This window comes from Hemitrygon akajei, chromosome 17 (genome assembly GCF_048418815.1).
Source record: "Hemitrygon akajei chromosome 17, sHemAka1.3, whole genome shotgun sequence".
In the NCBI taxonomy this organism is placed as follows: Eukaryota; Metazoa; Chordata; class Chondrichthyes; order Myliobatiformes; family Dasyatidae; genus Hemitrygon; species Hemitrygon akajei.
The window spans coordinates 48,967,899-48,988,561 of NC_133140.1; the positions used below are offsets into that span (position 1 = coordinate 48,967,899).

The following is a 20,663-nucleotide window of genomic DNA, read 5'->3' on the forward strand; positions in this document are numbered from 1 at the left end:
AGTTCACAGCTTTCTAGAAGAGGCGGTTGAACAGCTGAAAGTCGTGGTGCATATTGGTATCAACAACATAGTAGAAAAAGGACGGAGGTCCTGAAGAGAGAATATAGGCAGTTAGGTAGAAAGCTGAAAAACAGGACCTCTAGGGTAGTAATCTCTGGATTGCTACCTGTGCCATGTGTTACTGAGGATTAGGATAACTTAGCAGATGAATGCATAGCTGAAGAATTGGTGCAGGGGGCAGGATTTTACATTCTTGGATCATTGTGATTTCCTTTGGGGAAATTATGACCTGTGCAAAAGTGATGGGTTACACCTAAACCCAAGGCAGACTAATATCCTTGTGGGCAAGTTCACTAGAGCTGTTAGGGAGAGTTTAAGCTAATTTGACAAAAGGTTGGGAACCAGTGCTAGAGCTGAGGATGGGGCAGTTGGTATATAGCTAGATGCAGCGTGTAGTAAGAGGGTAAGGAAGGATAAGGCAGATGATAGGCCAAAATTGCAGTTAGTGTGATGAGTTGAAGTGTAACATGCCGGCAAAATTGAAAAGGATGAGAAATATAGAACTAGAGGTGTTATATTTGATTGCACACAGTATACAGAATAAGGTGGGTGATCTTGTAGCACAGTTAAATGTTTAGCAGGTATGATGTGGTTATTTTTCAGTCATGACTGAAAGATGATCATTTACTTGGAAGCTTAATATTCAAGGATGCATATTGTATGGAAAGAACAGGCAGGTAGGCAGAGAGGTCAGGGTGGCTCTGTTGGTTTAAAAAAAAAATGAAATAAAATCCTTAGAAAGAGATGACATAGGATCGGAAGATGTTGCATCCTTGTGTGTGGAGTTAAGAACTGTAAGGGGAAATAGAATGTGATTGAAGTTGTTTACAGGTCTCTGAACAGTAGCCAAGATGTGGGCTACAAGTTACAATGGGAGACAGAAAAGGCATTTGAAAAGGCAATGTTATAATAGTCATAGGGGATTTCAATGTGCAAGTAGATTCGGAAAATCAGGTTGGTGCTGGATCCCATGAGAGGGAGGCCTACAGGATGGCTTTTAAGAGCAGTTTGTGATTGAGCACACTAAGTTGTATTGAGTGCTATGTAATGACCTAGAATTGATTAGGGAGCACAAGGTAAAGAAATCCTTAGGAGGCAGTGATCATCATATGATAGAATTTGTCCTGCATTTTGAATAGGAGAAGCTAAAAATGTATCAGTATTACAATGGAATAAAGGGAATTACAGAGGCACAAGAGAGGAACTGGCCAAAGTTGATTGGAAGGTGTTACTCACAGGGATGATGGCATCTTTTTATGGGTTTTTTTTTATGGCTTGGTGTGGTTTTTATTCTCTGCTGTTGGGCATTAGACAGTCTATTATTGTAACTTAGATGAAGATCAAACCACATTTTATGAGTAATTCATGCAGTAACCAGGTAATTGCAAAGGGTTCACAATTTTTTTTCTTGCAACTGCACGTACTCTACTACTAGTTTTTTTTTGAGTGACCTTATTGGTTTTCATCACACTTTCACCATATTGAACCTTCTAGAATCTGTTTACCCCGCCTTTCACCATAAACTTCTAACAGGAGAAATTCACAACATATTTTTAAAAAACTTACATAAGAATTTGATATGCTTTACACCCCTGGGTTATGGAACAAATGTTGAGAAGTAAGGTAGATCTTTATTGTCTGGTGTGAGCACAATATACCATTGTGCTATAAATTTCCCTTAAAATGTTTACAAATCTGTATTCTATTCTTTCTTTGACATTTATGAAGTATATAATTGCCTAATCATAGCAGTAAATTAAATTTTCTAACTCCATACTTATCCTGATTTAACTGTCTTCCCATGACCTTCTATAGTTCTCCCTGCTGGTTACCAAGCTACCAACTTTTGAGATTGTATTCAGTATACACAAATCAAAATCACCTATATTTACAAAGGCCAAGAATAATACAGCCCAGCTGATGTAGAAGACTGCATCTTTGCATTTTTATTCCCCATGCTATCTAATATGTCAAATGCAGCCAAGCATGCAAATTCCGTTCATCATTCATTGGTAGGCTAAAGAAATTGCATATTGCATAACCATATGGCTGAGGCAAGAGGGAATAATTCATGTTTCTGTGTCATTGGAACAAAAATTAAATTTAAGAAGAGTAAGATTAAAGGGGGTGACTTTTAATTGAATCAGAATACCATCGAAACAGTATCGCCGATGGTGAACAGGGTCATAAGAGTTGATTCAAATAAACATGATATGAAAGTTTTTTAGCAGTCTAAGTTTGAGAGAGGGTAGCTAATACCATTTGTACAGAAAAATATTTAGGTAAAACAGCTTGCTTTGAAGGAAAGAGCAAGGAAGGAATATAAACAAGAAACTTGCCAAGAGTAATTAAAGGGGAGCAAAGATTGTAAATACACATTAGAATAAAAGAAGGAAATTGGAAATTAATGATTGAGATAACTATAATGCAGATGTCACTTGGAATTGAATAAGAATTGGAATTTAATATAAGGAAAAACTGGCAGTAGAGGGCTATATTATATATAAAAGATGATGGTGGTGATTATATTTGATGAAGTCCTAACATTAAGAATCTTTGTGGCTAAAATTAAGAAACAGAAAGGGGAAAGCCATTACTCCATTCCTCATTTGAAAGTACTCTTTAAAATATTATCAGTTGCGTTACTGGTCAAAAAAAAGAAAGCATGGATTCAGTTAGGAAAATGGATTCGAGGGAGATAATTGAGGTGAGAATAGTTCAAAAATTCTCTTCATATAAGAAGGGTAAAGTATATGCAAAGGATAATGAGCAAATAAGGACCCTGAACTGTAAAAAGACGAAGATCACTGATGTGATGGACAAGTTATGAAATAGATTTAATAGATTAGTGGAAATAAACTAAGGCACAGAGTGACAGCACCACAGAACAGAGTTGTTGTTAAAAATTAGTTAAAATCATTTGGATCAAGTTACTAAGTAAAAAGGTTATGTATTTTCATTATGAGAAAACATAACAAGTGAGAATGTTTTTTAAATATTTCAGGAAAGCACTGATGTTCTCACAGAATGAATGAGGAGGTGCATGCACGAGTTTGTTGTGAATGCCTATGAGTTAATACATTTTACGAGTATATAGTGATTGTAAAGATGTTAAATGAAAATGAGAACATCAATAAGAAAATGAACAGCAAGATAGAGGATCTCGAATGAATCATTTGATACACACATAAATATAATCATAAGCGTTACATAGATTATACAAATTGTGTAAGAGCATACTTACGATGAAGAAATTTGAAATAGTAATATTTACCTCTGAAGTAGGTAAATCCTAATAGAATATTCAAGTTTCAACAATTTTGAAGTCTTTTGATAGACTGTTATTGGTCATTGAACTAATGATGAGAGAAATCGTTCATTTCAAACTGTCATCTGGAAAAGTGAGGTCTGCAAAAAAAATGCAGCTATTGGTGGACCATTGAATCGTTTGGCAGTTGTGTATTCCATGCCTAGAATAGTTCAGCAGTTCCATTTATTATCAGAGAATGTGTACAATATACAACCTGAAATCCTTGTTCTTATCAGAGATCCATGAAAACAGAAGAGTATCCCAAAGAATGAGTGACAGTAAAAATGTTAGAACCCCAAAGCGCCCTCTATTGCCCCCTCCCACGCTTTGCTGCTGCTTGTGCATCAGCACCCTCCACCCAAGTAAACAGTAACAAAGCCCCCCAAGAAAGGCCGTGATCTGCAGTACAACAAAAACTAATAGTTCACCCGAGAATTTGACATACCACAAGCTCTCTCTCCCCCTAATAAAGGGGCAGAGAGCAGTCACACAACAAGAGGGGTGACAAAAAAGACAAAAAAAAACACTTGCTGATTTCCAATGTTAAAGTCTGCTGTGTCACTTTTTTTCTCGAATTCTCCAACTTGAGAATCACCAACAGACTCACCCTCACCAGAGAGGGAGAGGGGGAGATTTGCTGAGAATTGATTGTCAACAATGTTGAGCTATTATTACTAACGGCATCGCCTGATTGAGGAAGTCAAGGATCCAGTTGCAGAGGGAGATATAGAGGCTCGCATTTTGAAGCTTTTTGATTAGTACTGAGTTGACAATGGTTTTGAACGCTGAGTTGTAATCAATAAATGGCACCCTGATACATGTAATGCTATTACCCAGGTGTTCCAAAGCCAAGAGGAGAGCGACAGCACGAGTCCACTGTAGCCCTGTTGTACTTGGCAAAGTACAGTGTGTTCAGGTCCTTGCTCTGGCAAGAGTTAATTCTAACCATGACCAACCTCTCAAAGCACCAGATGTGAGTGCTGCTGGGTGAGAATCATTCATTAATAGAGCTCACTCTGCTCTTTTTGGGCACCAATATAATTGATGCCCTTCTGAAGCAAATTGGAACCTCTGACAGTAGTAGAGGCAATGAAAAGGGTCATCCTTTAGATGTTGTTCAAGTTCAGTCTTCAGATATCTTTGCTGGCCCCAGATTCTCAGAGGCAATCAATTGTTCAATTTGCAATTCTTGGTTGAACTCTCATTCATCACTTTGAGTTGATCTTATACTTTGAGTTCATTAGAAGGGGAAAATGATTTTTTATTGTCTTCCTATTTTAAACAATTCTTTAAAGATTTGCCCATCATATAGTATTAAAAGAGAATTTAAATTCTTGATGTATTAAATATTGCATACAACAGAATTCTGTTACTCGATCCTAAATTTTATTTTTGCAATTTTAGAAAAGCAATTGGTAATCTTGTTGGCTGATTTAAAGGCACCCTATTTCAAGCCAAAACCAAAAGTGGAGATACCATGGAAGTGAGTATTGTGTCTCTCTTGCTTTTATATTTTTATAGTGGTGGGGAAGAACAGATTGTCAAATAATTGTTGTACTTTTTTTCTTTGAGTAGTCAAGTGATTACCAGTGTGGTACCAGGAGACTATGATGGGGATTCACAAATGGATGTCCTCCTCACTCTCCAGTCTACTTCAGCCATCACTGTTGTTATTTTCTGGGGAAATAATCAAACATTAGGTAAGTTTGGGTTTTCTTTATATTAAAAAAAACATTCTACCAAAATAGTTCTTTCAGTTTTCTGTCACTGAGACAAAAGGTTTTTACAAAATTGAACTACTTTAGAAATTTTCTCTTCATTGTATTATAGTATATGTATATTAGTGCAAAATTATTCCAATGTTATTTCATGTTAAGTAATGTAAATATTATCAAGAATTTACTTATTAAAATTTAATTAATCACAATTAGAATTATGTATCCTGATTTTATGGTAGACTTATTTATTTTAAACTGATTTCAGTTTCTGTCAAGATGTGAAATCTCAAATCTAATTCAATAATTAAAACTTGAAAAAGCTGGAGATATTCAGTGGGTCAGGAAAAATTTGGATTTTAAAATCTTATGAAAGATCTTTAACCTGAAAATTACCTTTTTGCTCTTCCACTGTTGTTGCTGCCCTCACTGATTGTTTCTAGCATATTTTGATTTTATTATGTTTCAATTCATGGTGAAATGGAGGAGCACAGAGGAAAAAGGAAAATGTATTTTAAAAATTGTTAATTTAATGACAAAACTGTACAAGTAGTCCCCAAGTTACCAACATCTGACTTATAGACAACTCGTACTTATGAACCGAGGAAGGAGAATGCCGTGTGCCATTTTAAGTCGGATCGTGATGCCGTCCGCCAATTTAAGTCGTTGCCGTTGACGCTGTGTTGAGTGTGTAACTTTGTATTTGGCTTAAATTTTTCTTAGCAAGATTCACCCTGACCCTGCCTCCCCCACCCCCATTCCAGTCGGCTGGTGGCGCAGTGAGATCAGCACCGGGCTCAAGAACGGAGGTTCCCAAGTTCAATCCAGTGACAGACCGCTCCCGTGCTGGGTTGATGTCAATCCACTGACTCCCATACCATCCATGCTGGTTGATGTCACCTCCAATTTAAATTCCCACGCAGAATATTGTGAAGGATCAAATACCCAAACCCAGCACAGCCCCCACTTGTCCCATTTAACCAGTCTCAGTGCGGTAGACTTTCGGACCTGGGGAAATTCAGTGCGGTGGTCCTTAGGACCCAACGGACCTCGGGATCCGCTGCCCACAGTGTTTATGTTCCGTTGATGGGAAGTGATCGTGATTGAAAATAAAGTGGAAATAATAAAGCGTTTGGAAAGAGGTGAAATGTCATTGGAAAAGTGTTAGGCTACAGTCGGTCAACTGTCTACAGTGTTAGGCTACAGTCGGAACAATTTTAAAGGATAAAGTGAGAGTAATGGAGCATGTGAAAGGCCCTGTCCCGATGAAAGCTACAATTATTACTAAGCAACACAGTGGTTTAATTATTGGAATACATACATTTTTTTAAAAAAACTTTTTATTGTGTTTTCAAATAGTTACAGAATAAAAGTTAAGTGTTTTATATGCATAGAAAGGTAAAATATATACTATATACTAAGACAAACATTTGACTAACTAATGCTAAGTAATACTGGATGTACTTGTTCTGACTTACGTACAAATCCGACTTAAAGATGGACTCAGGAACGGAACTCATTTGTAACCTAGGGGCTGCCTGTACCTAGTGCTGTACTAGTTATCATTTACTTGTATGTTATTTATTTTTTCTTAGATCCAAAGCTTTTCACCTCTTTAAGTCAGAAGTTTTTGGATGAGCCACTAGTACTGGAGTAAGTACTGTACATATTTTAATCTATTCTTGAGCATAAATAACTATTCGGCGGTCAATGTTATTTCATCGCTATAGTTAGCTTGTTCAACCCCAAAACTGAGAAAAATTATTTGTTGCTTTAAGTCTTTCTCGTTTGCCTTGTAGGAAAAATAAGAACCAAACACTTGGGCCATTCAGTATGAGAGTCAAGAAGTCACACTGTAGCTGTATAAACTTTTGTAATGCCAAACTTGGCTTATTGTGTGTAATTCTGCACCCGTTACAGAGGCTTTGGAAAGCGTGTAAAAGAGGCTTAAAAGAGTATACTGTTTTTTGTTTCAACAAGAGATTGGATGAACTTGTACTATTTTCTCTTAAGTGCTGAAGACTGAGGGGAGACCAGATAGAAGTTTATAAAGTTATGAGAGGCAGAAATAGAGAGTCAGAATCATTTTCCCAGGGTAGAAATGTCAAATACCAGAAGGTATATTTTCCAGTTGAAAGGTGGAAGTTCAAAAGTAGTAATGCCGGATGAATTTAATAAGTACTTTATATCAGTCTTCACTGTGGAAGACATTAGCAGTGCACCAGAAGTCTGTGAGTGTCAGGGAGCAGGAATGAGTGTCATTGTTATTACAAAGGAAAAAGTGTCAAGTCAAGTCAAGTCACTTTTATTGTCCTTTCGACCATAACTGCTGGTACAGTACATAATAAAAATGAGATGACATTTTTCAGGACCATGGTATTACATGACACAGTACAAAAACTAGACTGAACTACGTAAAAAAAAACAGAAAAAAAAACTACACTAGACTACAGACAGACAGACATATTTTATTGATCTCAAGGGAAATTGGGTTTCATTACAGCCGCACCAACCAAGAATAGTGAAGAAATATAGAAATATAAAACCATAAATAATTAAATAATAAGTTAATCACTCCAAGTGGAAATAAGTGCAGGACCAGCCTACTGGCACAGGGTGTCTGATACTCCGAGAGAGCAGTTGTAAAGTTTGATGGCCACAGGTAGGAATGACTTCCTATGACGCTCAGTGTTACATCTCGGTGGAATGACTACATAAAGTGCACAAAACAGTGCAGGCATTACAATAAATAATAAACAAGACAATAGGGCAGCAAGGTGTCAGCCCAGGCTTCGGGTATTGAGGAGTCTGATAGCTTGAGGGAAGAAACTGTTACATAGTCTGGTCGTGAGAGCCCAAATGCTTCGGTGCCTTTTCCCAGACGTCAGGAGGGAGAAAAGTTCATATGAGAGGTGCATGGGGTCCTTCATAATGCTGTTTGCTTTGCGGATGCAGAGTGTAGTGTAAGTGTCCATGATGGCGGGAAGGGAGACCCCGATGATCTGCTCAGCTGACCTCACTGTCCGCTGCAGGGTCTTGCGATCCAAGATGGTGCAATTTCCGAACCAGGCAGTGATGCAGTTGCTCAGGATGCTCTCAATACAACCCCTGTAGAATGTGATGAAGATGGGGGGGTGGGAGATGGACTTTCCTCAGGCTTCGCAGAAAGTAGAGACACTGCTGGGCTTTCTTTGCTATGGAGCTGGTGTTGAGGGACCAGGTGAGATTCTCCACCAGGTGAACACCAAGAAATTTGGTGCTCTTAACAATTTCTACCGAGGAGCCGTCAATGTTCAGCGGGGAGTTGTTGCTCCGTGCCCTCCTAAAGTCAACAACCATCTCTTTTGTTCACATTAAGAGACAGGTTGTTGGCTCTGTACCAATCCATTAGCTGCTGCACCTCCTCTCTGTAAGCTGACTTGTCGTTCTTACTGATGAGACCCACCACAGTCGTGTCATCAGCAAACTTGATGATGTGGTTTGAGTTGTGTGTTGCAGCACAGTCATGGGTCAGCAGAGTGAACAGCAGTGGACTGAGCACACAACCCTGGGAGGCCCCCGTGCTCAGTGTGATGGTGTTGGAGATGGCTGCTCCCGATCCAGACTGAGGTCGCCAAGTCAGGAAGTCGAGGATCCAGTTGCAGAGGGAGGTGTTCAGGCCCAGTAGGCTCAGCTTTCCAATCAGTTTCTGAGGGATGACTGTGTTGAATGCTGAACTGAAGTCTATGAACAGCATTCGAACGTATGTGTCTTTTTTGTCCAGATGGGTTAGGGCCAGGTGGAGGGTGATGGCAATGGTGTCATCTGTTGAATGGTTGGGACGGTACGCAAACTAGAGGGGGTCCAGTGAGGGGAACAGCAGGGTCTTGATATGCCTCATAACGAGCTTCTCAAAGCATTTCATGATGATGGATGTGAGTGCAACGGGAAGGTAGTCATTTAGGCAAGACACTGAAGACTTCTTCGGCACAGGGACAATGGTGGCGGCCTTGAAGCAAGTTGGAATGGTGGCACTGCTCAGGCAGATGTTGAAGATATCAGTAAGAACGTCTGCTGGCTGGTCTGCACATCCTCTGAGCACTCTACCAGGAATGTTGTCTGGTCCAACAGCCTTCTGTGGGTTGACCCTGCAGAGGGTGGTTCTCACATTGGCCATGGCGAGACACAGCACCTGGTCATTTGTAGGAGGGGTGGACTTCCTCGCCGCCACGTCACTTTCCACCTCAAAACGGGCATAGAAGTTACTCAGCGCATTTGGGAAGGAGGCATCTCCCGCACTGTCAGGTGATGTCCTGTAATTGGTGATGTTCTAGATGCCCTTCCACATGTGCCATATGTCACTGCTGTCCTGGAGGTGGCTGTGGATTCGCTGGGCATCTGCACGCTTTGCCCCTCTGATGACCCGGGACAGTTTGGCCCTTGCTGTTGTTAGGGCTGCCTTGTTGCTTGCTCTGAAGGTGGAGTCGCAGGTCCTCAGCAACGCACACACCTCCGCGGTCATCCATGGTTTCTGGTTAGCACGTATAGTGATGGTCTTGGACAGAGTAACATCATCAGTGCACTTGCTGATGTAGCTGGTCACTGATGCTGTGTACTCTAAGTTGGTAGAGTCGTCATTGGTTGCAGCCTTCCTGAACATGTGCCAGTCAGTGGGCTCAAAGCAGTCTTGAAGAGCAGAGATGGCTCCTGCTGGCCAGGTTTTCACCTGCTTCTGAACTGGTCTGCAGCGCCTGACGAGCGGTCTGTATGCTGGGATTAGCATAACAGAGGTCTGAGTAACCGAGGTGGGGGCGGGACTCCGGCCGGTACGTGTCGGGGATATTTGTGTGAACCAGGTCCAACGCGTTCTCTCCCCCCACCCCCGTTGCAAGGTCCACATACTGATGGAATTTGGGGAGCACTGACTTACGGTTCGCGTGGTTAAAATCACCGGCAACAATAAACAGTCCATCAGGATGTGCGTTCTGCAGTTCGCTAATAACCCTGTACAGTTCACAGAGCGCCTCCTTAGCATTAGCGCGGGGGGGGGGGGGGTGAATGTACACACCGGATATAAGGACAGAGTGCAAGGCAAACTGAAAGGTCTTAAGGTGGATAAGTGACTTGGACCAGATGGACTACCTGAAAGAGGTTTCTGAAGAGATAGGTATGATCTTTCAAGAATCATTTGATTCTGGCATGGTTCCGGAGGACTGGAAAATTGCAAAGTCACTCCACTCTTTAAGAAAGGAGGAAGACAAATGATAGGGAATTCTAGGCCAGTTAGCCTAACCTCAGTGGTTGGGAAAGTTTTGGAGTGCATTATTAAGGATGAGGTTTCAGGGTACTTGAAGACTAGTGATAAAAATAAGCCAAAATCAGCATGGTTTCTGTAAAGGGAAATCTTGCCTGTGTGACGGACATGGACTGTGCCTTTAAAGGGAGAAAGAGAGAAACTGACTACAGTACTGTTGCCTGCTAGGTTGCTATGGAAAGAGGGGGAGTTATATGATGGACAGTTGATGTTTATATAAGCTTACAGCGTGTTTGGACTTATACAAGGACACATTCGCACACAGTCAGAGTCGCAGATGGAATCAACCATGGAGGGACACCAGTGACAGAAGAGTCACTGGATGGAACTTCCGAGTGCTCACAAGGGTGGGTTGAGGATTGATCAGTAGCTATCACGGTGTGTAGAAGGGCTGACCCTTTGGAGGCTACCGGTGTGTTTACCCTTGCCTGGGTGGTAGTTTTCCCTTGAAGACGGTACCCTTTGTGATGAGCTACATTTGGTTAACTGGAAAGTGAATTCAGAGTCCGATGGCGGAAGACCATCATCTTCGTTTATTCGTTCTCCTATTGTGGATTTCACGTTGGCTTACAGATACCTCTCTCTTCCCCACCCCCCCACCAACTCAGTGCATTGAACTGAACTTTCTTTATAGTACCATCGTAGCAAGACTTTAAACCTTGCCACCCGAGCTTGAATGAGTTTGGGAATTATATTCACCCGCATATATGCATAACACTGCTAACTTGTGATTTACCTTGTTTAATAAATAGTGGTTTTTAGCATCAAAACCAGACTCCAGGCGTGGTCTATTGCTACTGGTTTATTTAAACCGTTGCGTGTACGTAACACCTGACAAATCTGTTAAGAGTCCTTTTAGGAAGTAACAAGCAGGGTGGTAGTGGACGTCATTTACTTGAATTTTCAGAAGGCATTTGATAAGGTGCCACACATGAAGCTGCTTAACAAGATATAAATTCTATGGTGTTACAGGAAAAATACTAGCATGGATAAAGGAATGGCTGACAGGCAGAAGGCAGTGAGTGGGAATAAAAGGGGTCTTTTCTGGTTAGCTGCCAGTGACTAGTGGTGTTCCTCAGGGGTCAGTGTTGAGACCACTACTTTTCACATTGTTTGTCAATGATTAAGATAATGGAATTGTTGGCTTTGTGGCAATTTATGCAAATGATACGAAGATAGGTGGAGGAGTTGTTAGTGCTGAGGAAGCAATGCGATTACAGCGGGACTTAGACATTGGAAAATGGGCAAAAAAGTGGCAGATGGAATACAGTGATAGGAAAAGTACGATAATACATTTTGGTAAAAGGAACAAAGGCACAGATTATTATCTAAATGGGGAGAAAATTCAAACATCAAAGGTGCAAAGGAACTTAGAAGCCCTCATGCAAGACTCCCAGAAAGTTAATTTACAGGTTGAGTCTGTGGTAGAGAATGCAAATGAAATGTTGGCATTTACCTCAAGGGGAATAGAAGACAAAAACAAGAAGATAATGCTGAGGCTTTATAAGATAGTAGTCAGGCCACACTTGGAGAGCTTTCAACAGTTTTGGGCCCCAAATCTCAAAGGTTTGTTCTCATTGGAGAGAGTCCAGACAAGGTTCACGATGATAGCTAAAAAGCTATCCCTTCTAAACATAAACTTTATTTCTTCTGACTTGATTGTTTTCACCTCAGATGGGTCATCTGAAATAAATGTTGTAGCACAATCTCAGCAAAAAAGCTGATGTAGATGATTAGTCTGTGTGGGGGGAAGAGGGATCTATTAGACAGATTTATCAATTGAAAATTTATCAAAAAACTATTTGCTAGTAAGATCAATAATAGTAACTATTGAAAGCAAAACAAAATGGTAGCTTGGGAAGTTGATAAATATCTAACATCTTTACAGTGAAACAATCAGAATTTTCTATTTGTGCTCTTTTTTTCTTGGCTTTACATTATCTTTCTTTCACCAGCTTATTAAATTGGTATTCTTCATGAGTGATCTGCATAACAAATATTGATATAGAATAATTGGAAAGGCTGCAATACTCAGCAGGTCAGAAATCATCAGCAGAGAAAGAAAATTTACTTTTCAACGTTACAATCTTGGGAATAGAAAAATATTGTTGCAGACTTAAGGAATGCAAAGAAGGGAAGGAAGAAGAGGCATAAAAACTTGAAATTGATAGTGCAATTTCATTGCAATTGTTAGCTGATATTTTAAATCTTTTTTTTATCAAAACCTATATGTATTCCATTTCAGTTTTAATGGAGATATGATACCTGATATTTTTGGAACTGTCCAGGGAAATTCAAAGCCACAGATATGTTCCCTGATTGGAAGGTAGGAATATTCATGTTGTATTCTGTTGAATAAATTTATGAATCCTAAACTACCTGAAGGAATTTTATTTATCAAATGAGATAACTGGTTTGCATATTTATTGTTCTCATTATTTGAATAAATATTTAATTACACTCCTGAATATTAAATCAAACAAGCAATTAAATTCCATGTTGAAACATTAATTATTGAATTTAAGAATTTCATTATTGGGACATGTTATGAAATTTAATATATGAAATTATTTGTGTAAAGCTGGTTCCATGTTTTGTACAGGTAATAACTATATATTATAAAAGAAATATATTTTTTCCACTTTAAATCCATCATGATCTAATACATCACAGCAATAGCCATGAGCAGTTTGGTTAGAAAATTAAATTATTTCTGAGTACTTTGGATGAAAACCTGCTGTGGTGTGTTCTCATTTATCAATGTATAGTGCTTTTGTTAGCAGAACCAATTGTGAGCTTGTCTACAGAGTGCATTTCACTGTTAGCATTGATCTCTTACTCAAAATTCGGAACATAGAATATCTGATTACATAACATTGCTTGGAAGGATTGGACAATGACTCTCAAAATTACATTGCTTCCCATATGGAGATTAGCTACAAGTTGTTTCAGGATATAAATATTGCAAGATATTCTTGATGTAATTAATGACAAATTGATTATTGCTTGGGTGCATTAGATTTCTGTTATGTTGTGACATAACCTGCAGGCAAATACAAGTGAATTTTTCTACTTCTGGAATTCTTGTCCACATTTTTGTTATCTTTCAGATTTTACTATTGTACATACTCCCAGGTTATTTCTTATTCTACTCTCCATAAACTTGAAGCCACTCAGATTGCATCTTTATTCCTGAGTTCTGTTCACTCATTATCCTTGTGCTTACTGGTTTCATTCTTAAATTAACATTCTTTACAGCCCTCCTAGATATCTGTTCTGTTCAGAATTTTGCCTGTTGTGGAGACCTGGATTAATTCTTTGTTTGCTCTTCCTTCTGCTACCAAGATGCTCTACTCTGAATCACCTTCCCTAAGCCTCTCCATTTCGACCTTCCTTTCCAAGCTCATCTTCTGTTCTATGCACTGATCATTTGATCATTTTAGCCCTTGACCCAATTCATAAAACAGAAGATCGAATCTTAATTTTCACATTATAGTGTGGATGCATCTCACAACTATTTTAATATGTTTGAAATGAAGAGATAATTAAAAAAGTGGTTCTCCTTTAGGGAAGGTTATTATGCACTTTTAATTAACTTACCCTTACTACTAAAATTATTATTATTATTAAAATCATTATGCCTTTGCAGTGAATTGGACTACAAATTAAGATTAAACATCAGTTTGTAAATGGACATTGAATTAAAACTTAATTTTGAATTCAGTGGGAAACTTCTATTTGAAGTATTTGTATATCTGTAGGATTACACTGAATTGTCAACATAGCTTAATCAGTCTCCCATTTTTTATTCTTCTTTGAACACCAATCCTTCCTTCCTTGAGAGCATAAGCAGATGAACCATATCATGTTCTGTGCCTAGTACTGAACTACAATGGAACTTTTTTTCCAATCCCTTTCTCAATGTTTTTTGTAATTAAATACCAAGCTATATTCTGACATCTTTTCAAAAACCTCTCTGAGGTTGGAGCCTCATAATGTTGGAAATACGGGAGGGATTGATTGCCTTAGTATCAGTATTGCTGATTCATTATAAATGGATGCATTTTGATAGGATATTACTCTTCTAAGAATCACAAAATAGTGACTATTCCTTTTTCACATACCTCCTTTAAAAGGTAATTAATTCTTATGATTTGAATATCAATTGAACTGTTAGCAGTTTCAATCAACTCGTAATCTCAGCTACTACATGAAGCAAATTTGCTACACCAGGAGATGTGCCATGGTGATTACCTCAAAATAAAACGTGCAGTTTTTTTACATGGAATTTTTAATGACATGTTGAGTTGGTGACATAATAATAGCAAGGCAAGGTGGTGCCAGTGAACCGTGGCGACATTCTGCAGGCTGAGTACAAATGCTTCTAAATGTACCTCTTTTGAATTACTCTCACTACAATTAGCAGTGTGTAATTTCCTTTTAAGCAATCTACTTTTAAATCGACTTAATGAACTACAGGTTTCACGATTTTCTGAAGGACAGTGAACTTAACTCTCAAGCAAGTAGGTATGACAGCTTTAAGTGGATGAAGGTTCATCACCATGGACAGAAGCGAGGCAGAGACTCCAAGCCAGGCCAAAATGCAGAGGGATGAGGCTGTCTCTACCCAGTACCTGGTTAGAAAATGTGCAATCACTAGAGAACAAAATTGAAGAAGTGAGAGCAAGATTGCTGTATTGGTGGGAAATGAGAGTTTGTATAATACGTAAAATCAAGACATGGCTTACTCCCAGCATGCCAGATACGGTGATGAGACCCAAAAGTTTCTCCATTCACAGGGTGGACCAAACTGCTGATTCGGAGAAGGCAAAGGGTGGAGTTGTGTGTTTCACGATAAACTCTCTGATGTGGCCGTTTTGTCAAACTCATGTTTCCCCAATCTTGGAACACCTAATGATCAAATGCAATCCGTTCTATTTACCTAGGAGTTGTCCTCCATAATTCTGACCACAATTTACATACCAAGTGCTTGAGGTTCTGCATGATGGCATCTCCAAACAAGAGACAATCCATCGTAATGCATTTCAAATCATATTTGGGAACTTCAACCAGGCTTTTTTGAAGGAATCCCTGCCCAATTGCCTTCAGCATATAACCTATAGCACCAGAGATCCCAACACACTAGACCACTGTTATACTAAGATAAGGAATGCCTGCCATTCCATGCCCTGAGCATCTTTTGGGAAATCTGATCACTTGGCTGTCCTTCTCCTACCTGCATACAGGCAGAGGCTAAAGACAAAGCTCTAGAGATTAAGACAACAAAGAGGTGGTCGTGGGAAGCAAAGGAGCAGCTATGGGATTCCTTTGAGTCAGTGGACTAGGCCATATTCAAGAAAGCATTAGTGGATCTGAATGAATACAGCATGGTTGTCATGGACTTTATAAAAACTGTTGTAGACAAGTGTGCCCCAACAAAATTATTCAGAGTCTTCCACAACCAAAAGCCCTGGATGAACCATGAGATGCGCAATCTGTTGAGGGCTAGATTGGTGGCATTCAGGTCTGGTGACCAAGTAAAATACAAGATCCATGTACTGTCCCTGGAAAGTCGCTTCTCATGTGAAGTGGCAATTCCAGACTAAACTTGTATCAACGAAAGATGCTAGTCATTTGTAGCGGGGCTTGAATGTTTGGTCCTTTGGTCCGCCTGTCTCCAGGGCCACAAGATCCTGGAACTCCGAAGGAGAGCTAATCTCTTGGGCTGCATCTTTGGCATATCCTATAACGGCCAGTCGTGAAACCCCGAGAGTGGGTCCCATTCCTGCAAAGAACCGAAGTGAGCATGTAACTCCAGGTCGGTGTCTTCAAAAGAACCCTGAAAGGGAAAAATAGAGATATTAAAGATGGAAATAGAGCGGTTTCCGAAGATGCAAGCAAAGAAATTGCTGTTAAGACGCATTGTCCAGTCCTGTAAGTGCAATTAGGAAGAAAGAACAGCAGCACCTCTACTTTCTTAATAGTTTGCAAAGATTTGTCATGACATCTAAAACTTTGACAAACTTCTATAAATTTGTGGTGGATAGTATATTGACTGGCTACATCAGAGCCTGGTATGGAAACATCAATGCCTTTGAATGGAAAATCCTACAAAAAGTAATGGTTATGACCCAGTCCATCACAGGTAAAGCACTCCCCACCATTAAGCACATCTAGCAGCATCCATCATCAGGGACCCCTAGCATCCAGGGTATTTGTCTTCTCGCTGCTGCCATCAGGAAGCAGGTACAGGAGCATCAGGACTCACACCAACAGGTTCCTGAATAGGTATTATCCCTCAACCATCAGGCTTTTGAACCAAAGGGGATATCTTCACTCAACTTCACTTTCTCCTTCACTGAAATATTCCCACAACCTATGGACTTATTTTCAAGGACTCTTCACCTCTCATTCTCTATTTATTGCTTGCTTGCTTCTCTTCTTTTTCTCTCTCTCTTTCTTTCTCTCTCTCACTCTCTCTCTTTCTCGCTCTCTCTCACACTGGCTGAATGTTCATATTGGTGTTGTCTTTCATTGATTCTATTATGGTTATTATTCTATTGTGGATTTATTGAGTGTGCCCACAAGAAAATGAATTTCAGTGTAGTATATGGTGATGTAAAATGTACTTTGAGTGTAAATTTACTTCGAACTTTGAAATGCTCAGTGATACCAAAGCTTGGAATAACAAAATGGGATGTGTGTTCAAATCCCTGCATTGTATATGGGAAAGTTAAATAAGTAAGGAGTTGTTAAGTGTTTTGATTATGATGGATATGAACTTGCCATCCTCTTCTTCACTCATGCCTTTTAGGGATAGAAAATTCTGCTCCACTTTGTCTCTAGAAATGAGATTGATCTTAATTGTGCTCTGAAATGATGTAGCACAGGCTATAAATGCTGCAAAGGAATTAAAATCATATTTTATGATTTGTTGGAAGTGTAGGAAGAATACTGAGACCCATGGTGCTATTAAAGAGGAATTGGATGCCCAATTGCAAGAACATATTGTCATTACACATTTTTATCCTCCCATGTTCCTCCAATAATGTATATTTCAAAAGGTCTTTACTATTTTTGCGAGAATTATCTCAGCTAAAATGCCTGGTTAAGGTTCTACCAGTTATTAAATACAAGTGTTCATTTTTTTCCAGCCTGGACTGTGAATGATTTAATAATGAGTTCGATAAAGACATGAAAAGTATAATAGCCAGTGTGTTATTAGTTTAGACAGATTGTATTTGTCTATTATTGTAACTTGGATGAAGATCAGACAACTTTTTATGACTAATTATTGCAGAAAACCAGGTATTTGCAAAAGGTTCACAAACTTTTTTTGCAACAGTATTTGTTTCAGTATCATGGGAAACAGAAGCAGAAATTTGAATATCTTGAAGAGCAGGTGATGTGTAGAGAGGCTATCTGGCGCTCAGTCTGTTGTAGTATTGAATGGTCTTTGAACAACTTTTTTCTACTTGTGAGACAGAGTAAAAGAATGAAGTCAGTAAGCTTTCATTTAGTCCATGTGCTTCTAATGAATTTGGTGTATTTGGGTTCCAGTGGTTTCTGAGAGTTCAAAGCTGATTGCAGTGCTGGACGACTTCTGATTCAGAATGGGCGTCAGTTGGGTGTACTCAGTTTCAATTGCCGACTACTGTGTTTCCGGTCCTCAGCCTTTCCAGTTTCTTTGCACCTCTTCAGAAAAGCTAGGATAGCATATCTTGCAATTCCTGTCTGCTGCAAAATTTTTGCTTAGGAGAGACCTTGCTGATACAGGATGACCACCTTGTGTCTTGTTGCTATGCTCATTCTTTCTGTGGTGTAAGCACCACTTGCAGCTGTTTCTAATGATACTGAAATGTTTAACGCTTTCTCGAATGTAAGGTCTTTTTCACGCAGGAGCTTCTTCTGTGTGGTTTCACAGTACATGCCACACATTAACCTATCCCTCAATGCATCTGATAGACCAGCTCCAAATCGACAATGTTTTAATAATTTGCGCAATTCAGCACAATATTCAGAAATGCTTTCATTTTTGCTCTGATTCCATTTATGGAATTTAAGTCTTTCAGCAATGACCAGCAGTTTGGGGTTTAAATGCTGTTGGAGAGTGTCTACTATTTGCTTGGATGTTTTGTCAGCTGGCTTTTCGTGAGTTAACAAGCTTCTTAGCAGGCCGTATGTTTTCGCGCCCGTTACACTAAGTAAGACGTTGGCTTTCTTTTCTTCATTGACATCGTCAGCATCACAATATAACTCTATTCTTTCAATATAAGTTGCCCAGTCTTCAATGCCCAAGTGTATCAAATGCTGTAATGGTTCCAGTTAACGCCATCCTTGTTAGGTGAATTTAGCCCCGGTCCCTTGTTTTCTTTTTGACTCACGTGACTTTTTTTTTGCTAGCGTTGCACGCGTACTCTGGCTTGATGTGTGTGTCACTCCTTTTTTTAAAAATCTCCCTTCTGAGACAGGCAGACCCTCAGCCCTGGGGTTCAGCGCCGGCTGTGGTCTCGCCTGGATGCGCTGCGGCTCCAACTGTGTCTTTCGGTCTCCTGACTCCAGCTGAACTCCTGCTTCTTTACAGACTCACGGCCTCACTCTGCCTCTTCTGAGTGCCGTTATCAATTAATACATGACGTTCCGATACAAAGCAAGTTCATTAACCTTGTCGCCAATTTGTTGTGTATGTGGCCGGGTTACACAACAAAACTATAAATAAAAACGCTAGAGACTGGAGCTAAGTTAACAGGGCTTTTTACTTACGGAACCCGAACTGAACACATATATACAGATCAATACGTACCTAATAACGCATGCTCAATAATGTGTTACTATGACATAAACTATATGGAACATTCCCCTTCTCCTTGATTCTGCTTGTAAAACCTAAAGCATTCTGCAATCAACAATGGTTTTGGTTCTAAGCATGCCTGCATTACCTTCAAGATTTCATAAAAGCTCATTTTGACTGGATTGGTTGGAGATTGTAAGCAAACTCTTAATGCACGCAGCAAAACTGGCACTCGCTTTTCATTTGCTTCAGAATACTGGGGAATTTGCTCTGTATACAGTATCCAGTTAGCTCGTGCAATCAAACTTGTTTATCTTTCAGATGTAGCCTGCCATTTCTGCTTGCTTTCTTTTAAATGTATGATTATTATCACCCAGTACTCAATGTTTATGAACCCATGAATTTCATCCATTTTCTGCCTCCTTTTTTTTTACTTGACCATCTCTGTCTCCTCTTGCAAGAAAGCTTTTGTTTAAGCTCTGTACTTGGACAGGTAGGTAGTCATCTCGAGATAGTTTTAAAATTCACTTATCGCCACGGTTGTGTTTTGTAACTCCCAAAATTAATCAAAAGAAAAACACGAGAGACCATGGATAACATGTGTACATGGTTTCATTTTTATTTTAGTGGCGTGCTCAGTTATGACATGGTAGCATGATGGCATTTCCCAATCTTGTACTTTTACATGTAACCCATAATGAATTATGTAAAGAACAAAGAATGCTTAATCAAACTATAATATTTCTCCAATATTGCTGAAATATTAAATACACAACACTTAGTAATATTAGTTTTATAATTCCCTGTTTGCATGAGTTATTGATTATAACTCAGGACACTTTTAATGAGAGAGAACCCTACAACTGCAAGAAAAATAGATCAAGAAATGAATAATGGACATAATGCATTAGCTGGGGAGAGAAAAATCACTTGTTATGATCCTCTCATTAATGATGGGCAGCCCATTCTTTAGTGCATTCTGTGGCATTGGCAAATGGCAAATTCTGTGGCAAACTGGTCAATGGCATCCATACTAGAATTTGATATTTTCATATAATTGATTTGTGTTCTTGGAAGTCATGTATCAAATACATGTTCTAAACAATAGATAGAAGCAAAATTGTAATTGTAATAGTATTCCTGTCTTTCTGTCTTACATTATATATTAGGATTTAGGGTGAGAGTCAGGACAGTTTTTTGGAAATTAAGTATTTCAAAACTCAGGTGCAAAACAATATCATTACTCTTGGATCAATGAAAACTGCAGAATGAAGTACTGACAGAAAACACAATATATGCTCAGCAGATCATCAGGATCTGTGAAAAGAAAATCTGGTCAAGAACTGTTCTTCGTTACTGAATGTTCATCAATTGACTTACTATGTTCTGTTATCTAAGTAGACAACAAATTAGGTGTTCTCGTCTTTGGAGTAACTATTTTGAATCCACCTGTTTGAAAATTAGAATAGGAGTGGTAATGAACAGGGGAGAAAT

The 20,663-nt window shown here is 39.2% G+C and overlaps 1 protein-coding gene across 2 annotated transcripts in view; it reads left to right on the forward strand.

Moving 5' to 3' along the window:
- Nucleotides 1-20,663, forward strand: part of itfg1 (integrin alpha FG-GAP repeat containing 1) — a 264,103-nt gene that overhangs the window by 34,915 nt on the left and 208,525 nt on the right. Inside the window, exons 2-5 of one of the 2 annotated variants that reach the window (XM_073070074.1) lie at nucleotides 4,775-4,853; nucleotides 4,943-5,070; nucleotides 6,681-6,738; nucleotides 12,624-12,704. In XM_073070074.1, coding sequence (XP_072926175.1) covers nucleotides 4,775-4,853; nucleotides 4,943-5,070; nucleotides 6,681-6,738; nucleotides 12,624-12,704 — 346 coding nt within the window. The remainder of the gene's footprint in view (nucleotides 1-4,774; nucleotides 4,854-4,942; nucleotides 5,071-6,680; nucleotides 6,739-12,623; nucleotides 12,705-20,663) is intronic. The other variant, XM_073070075.1, reaches the window with a different exon arrangement.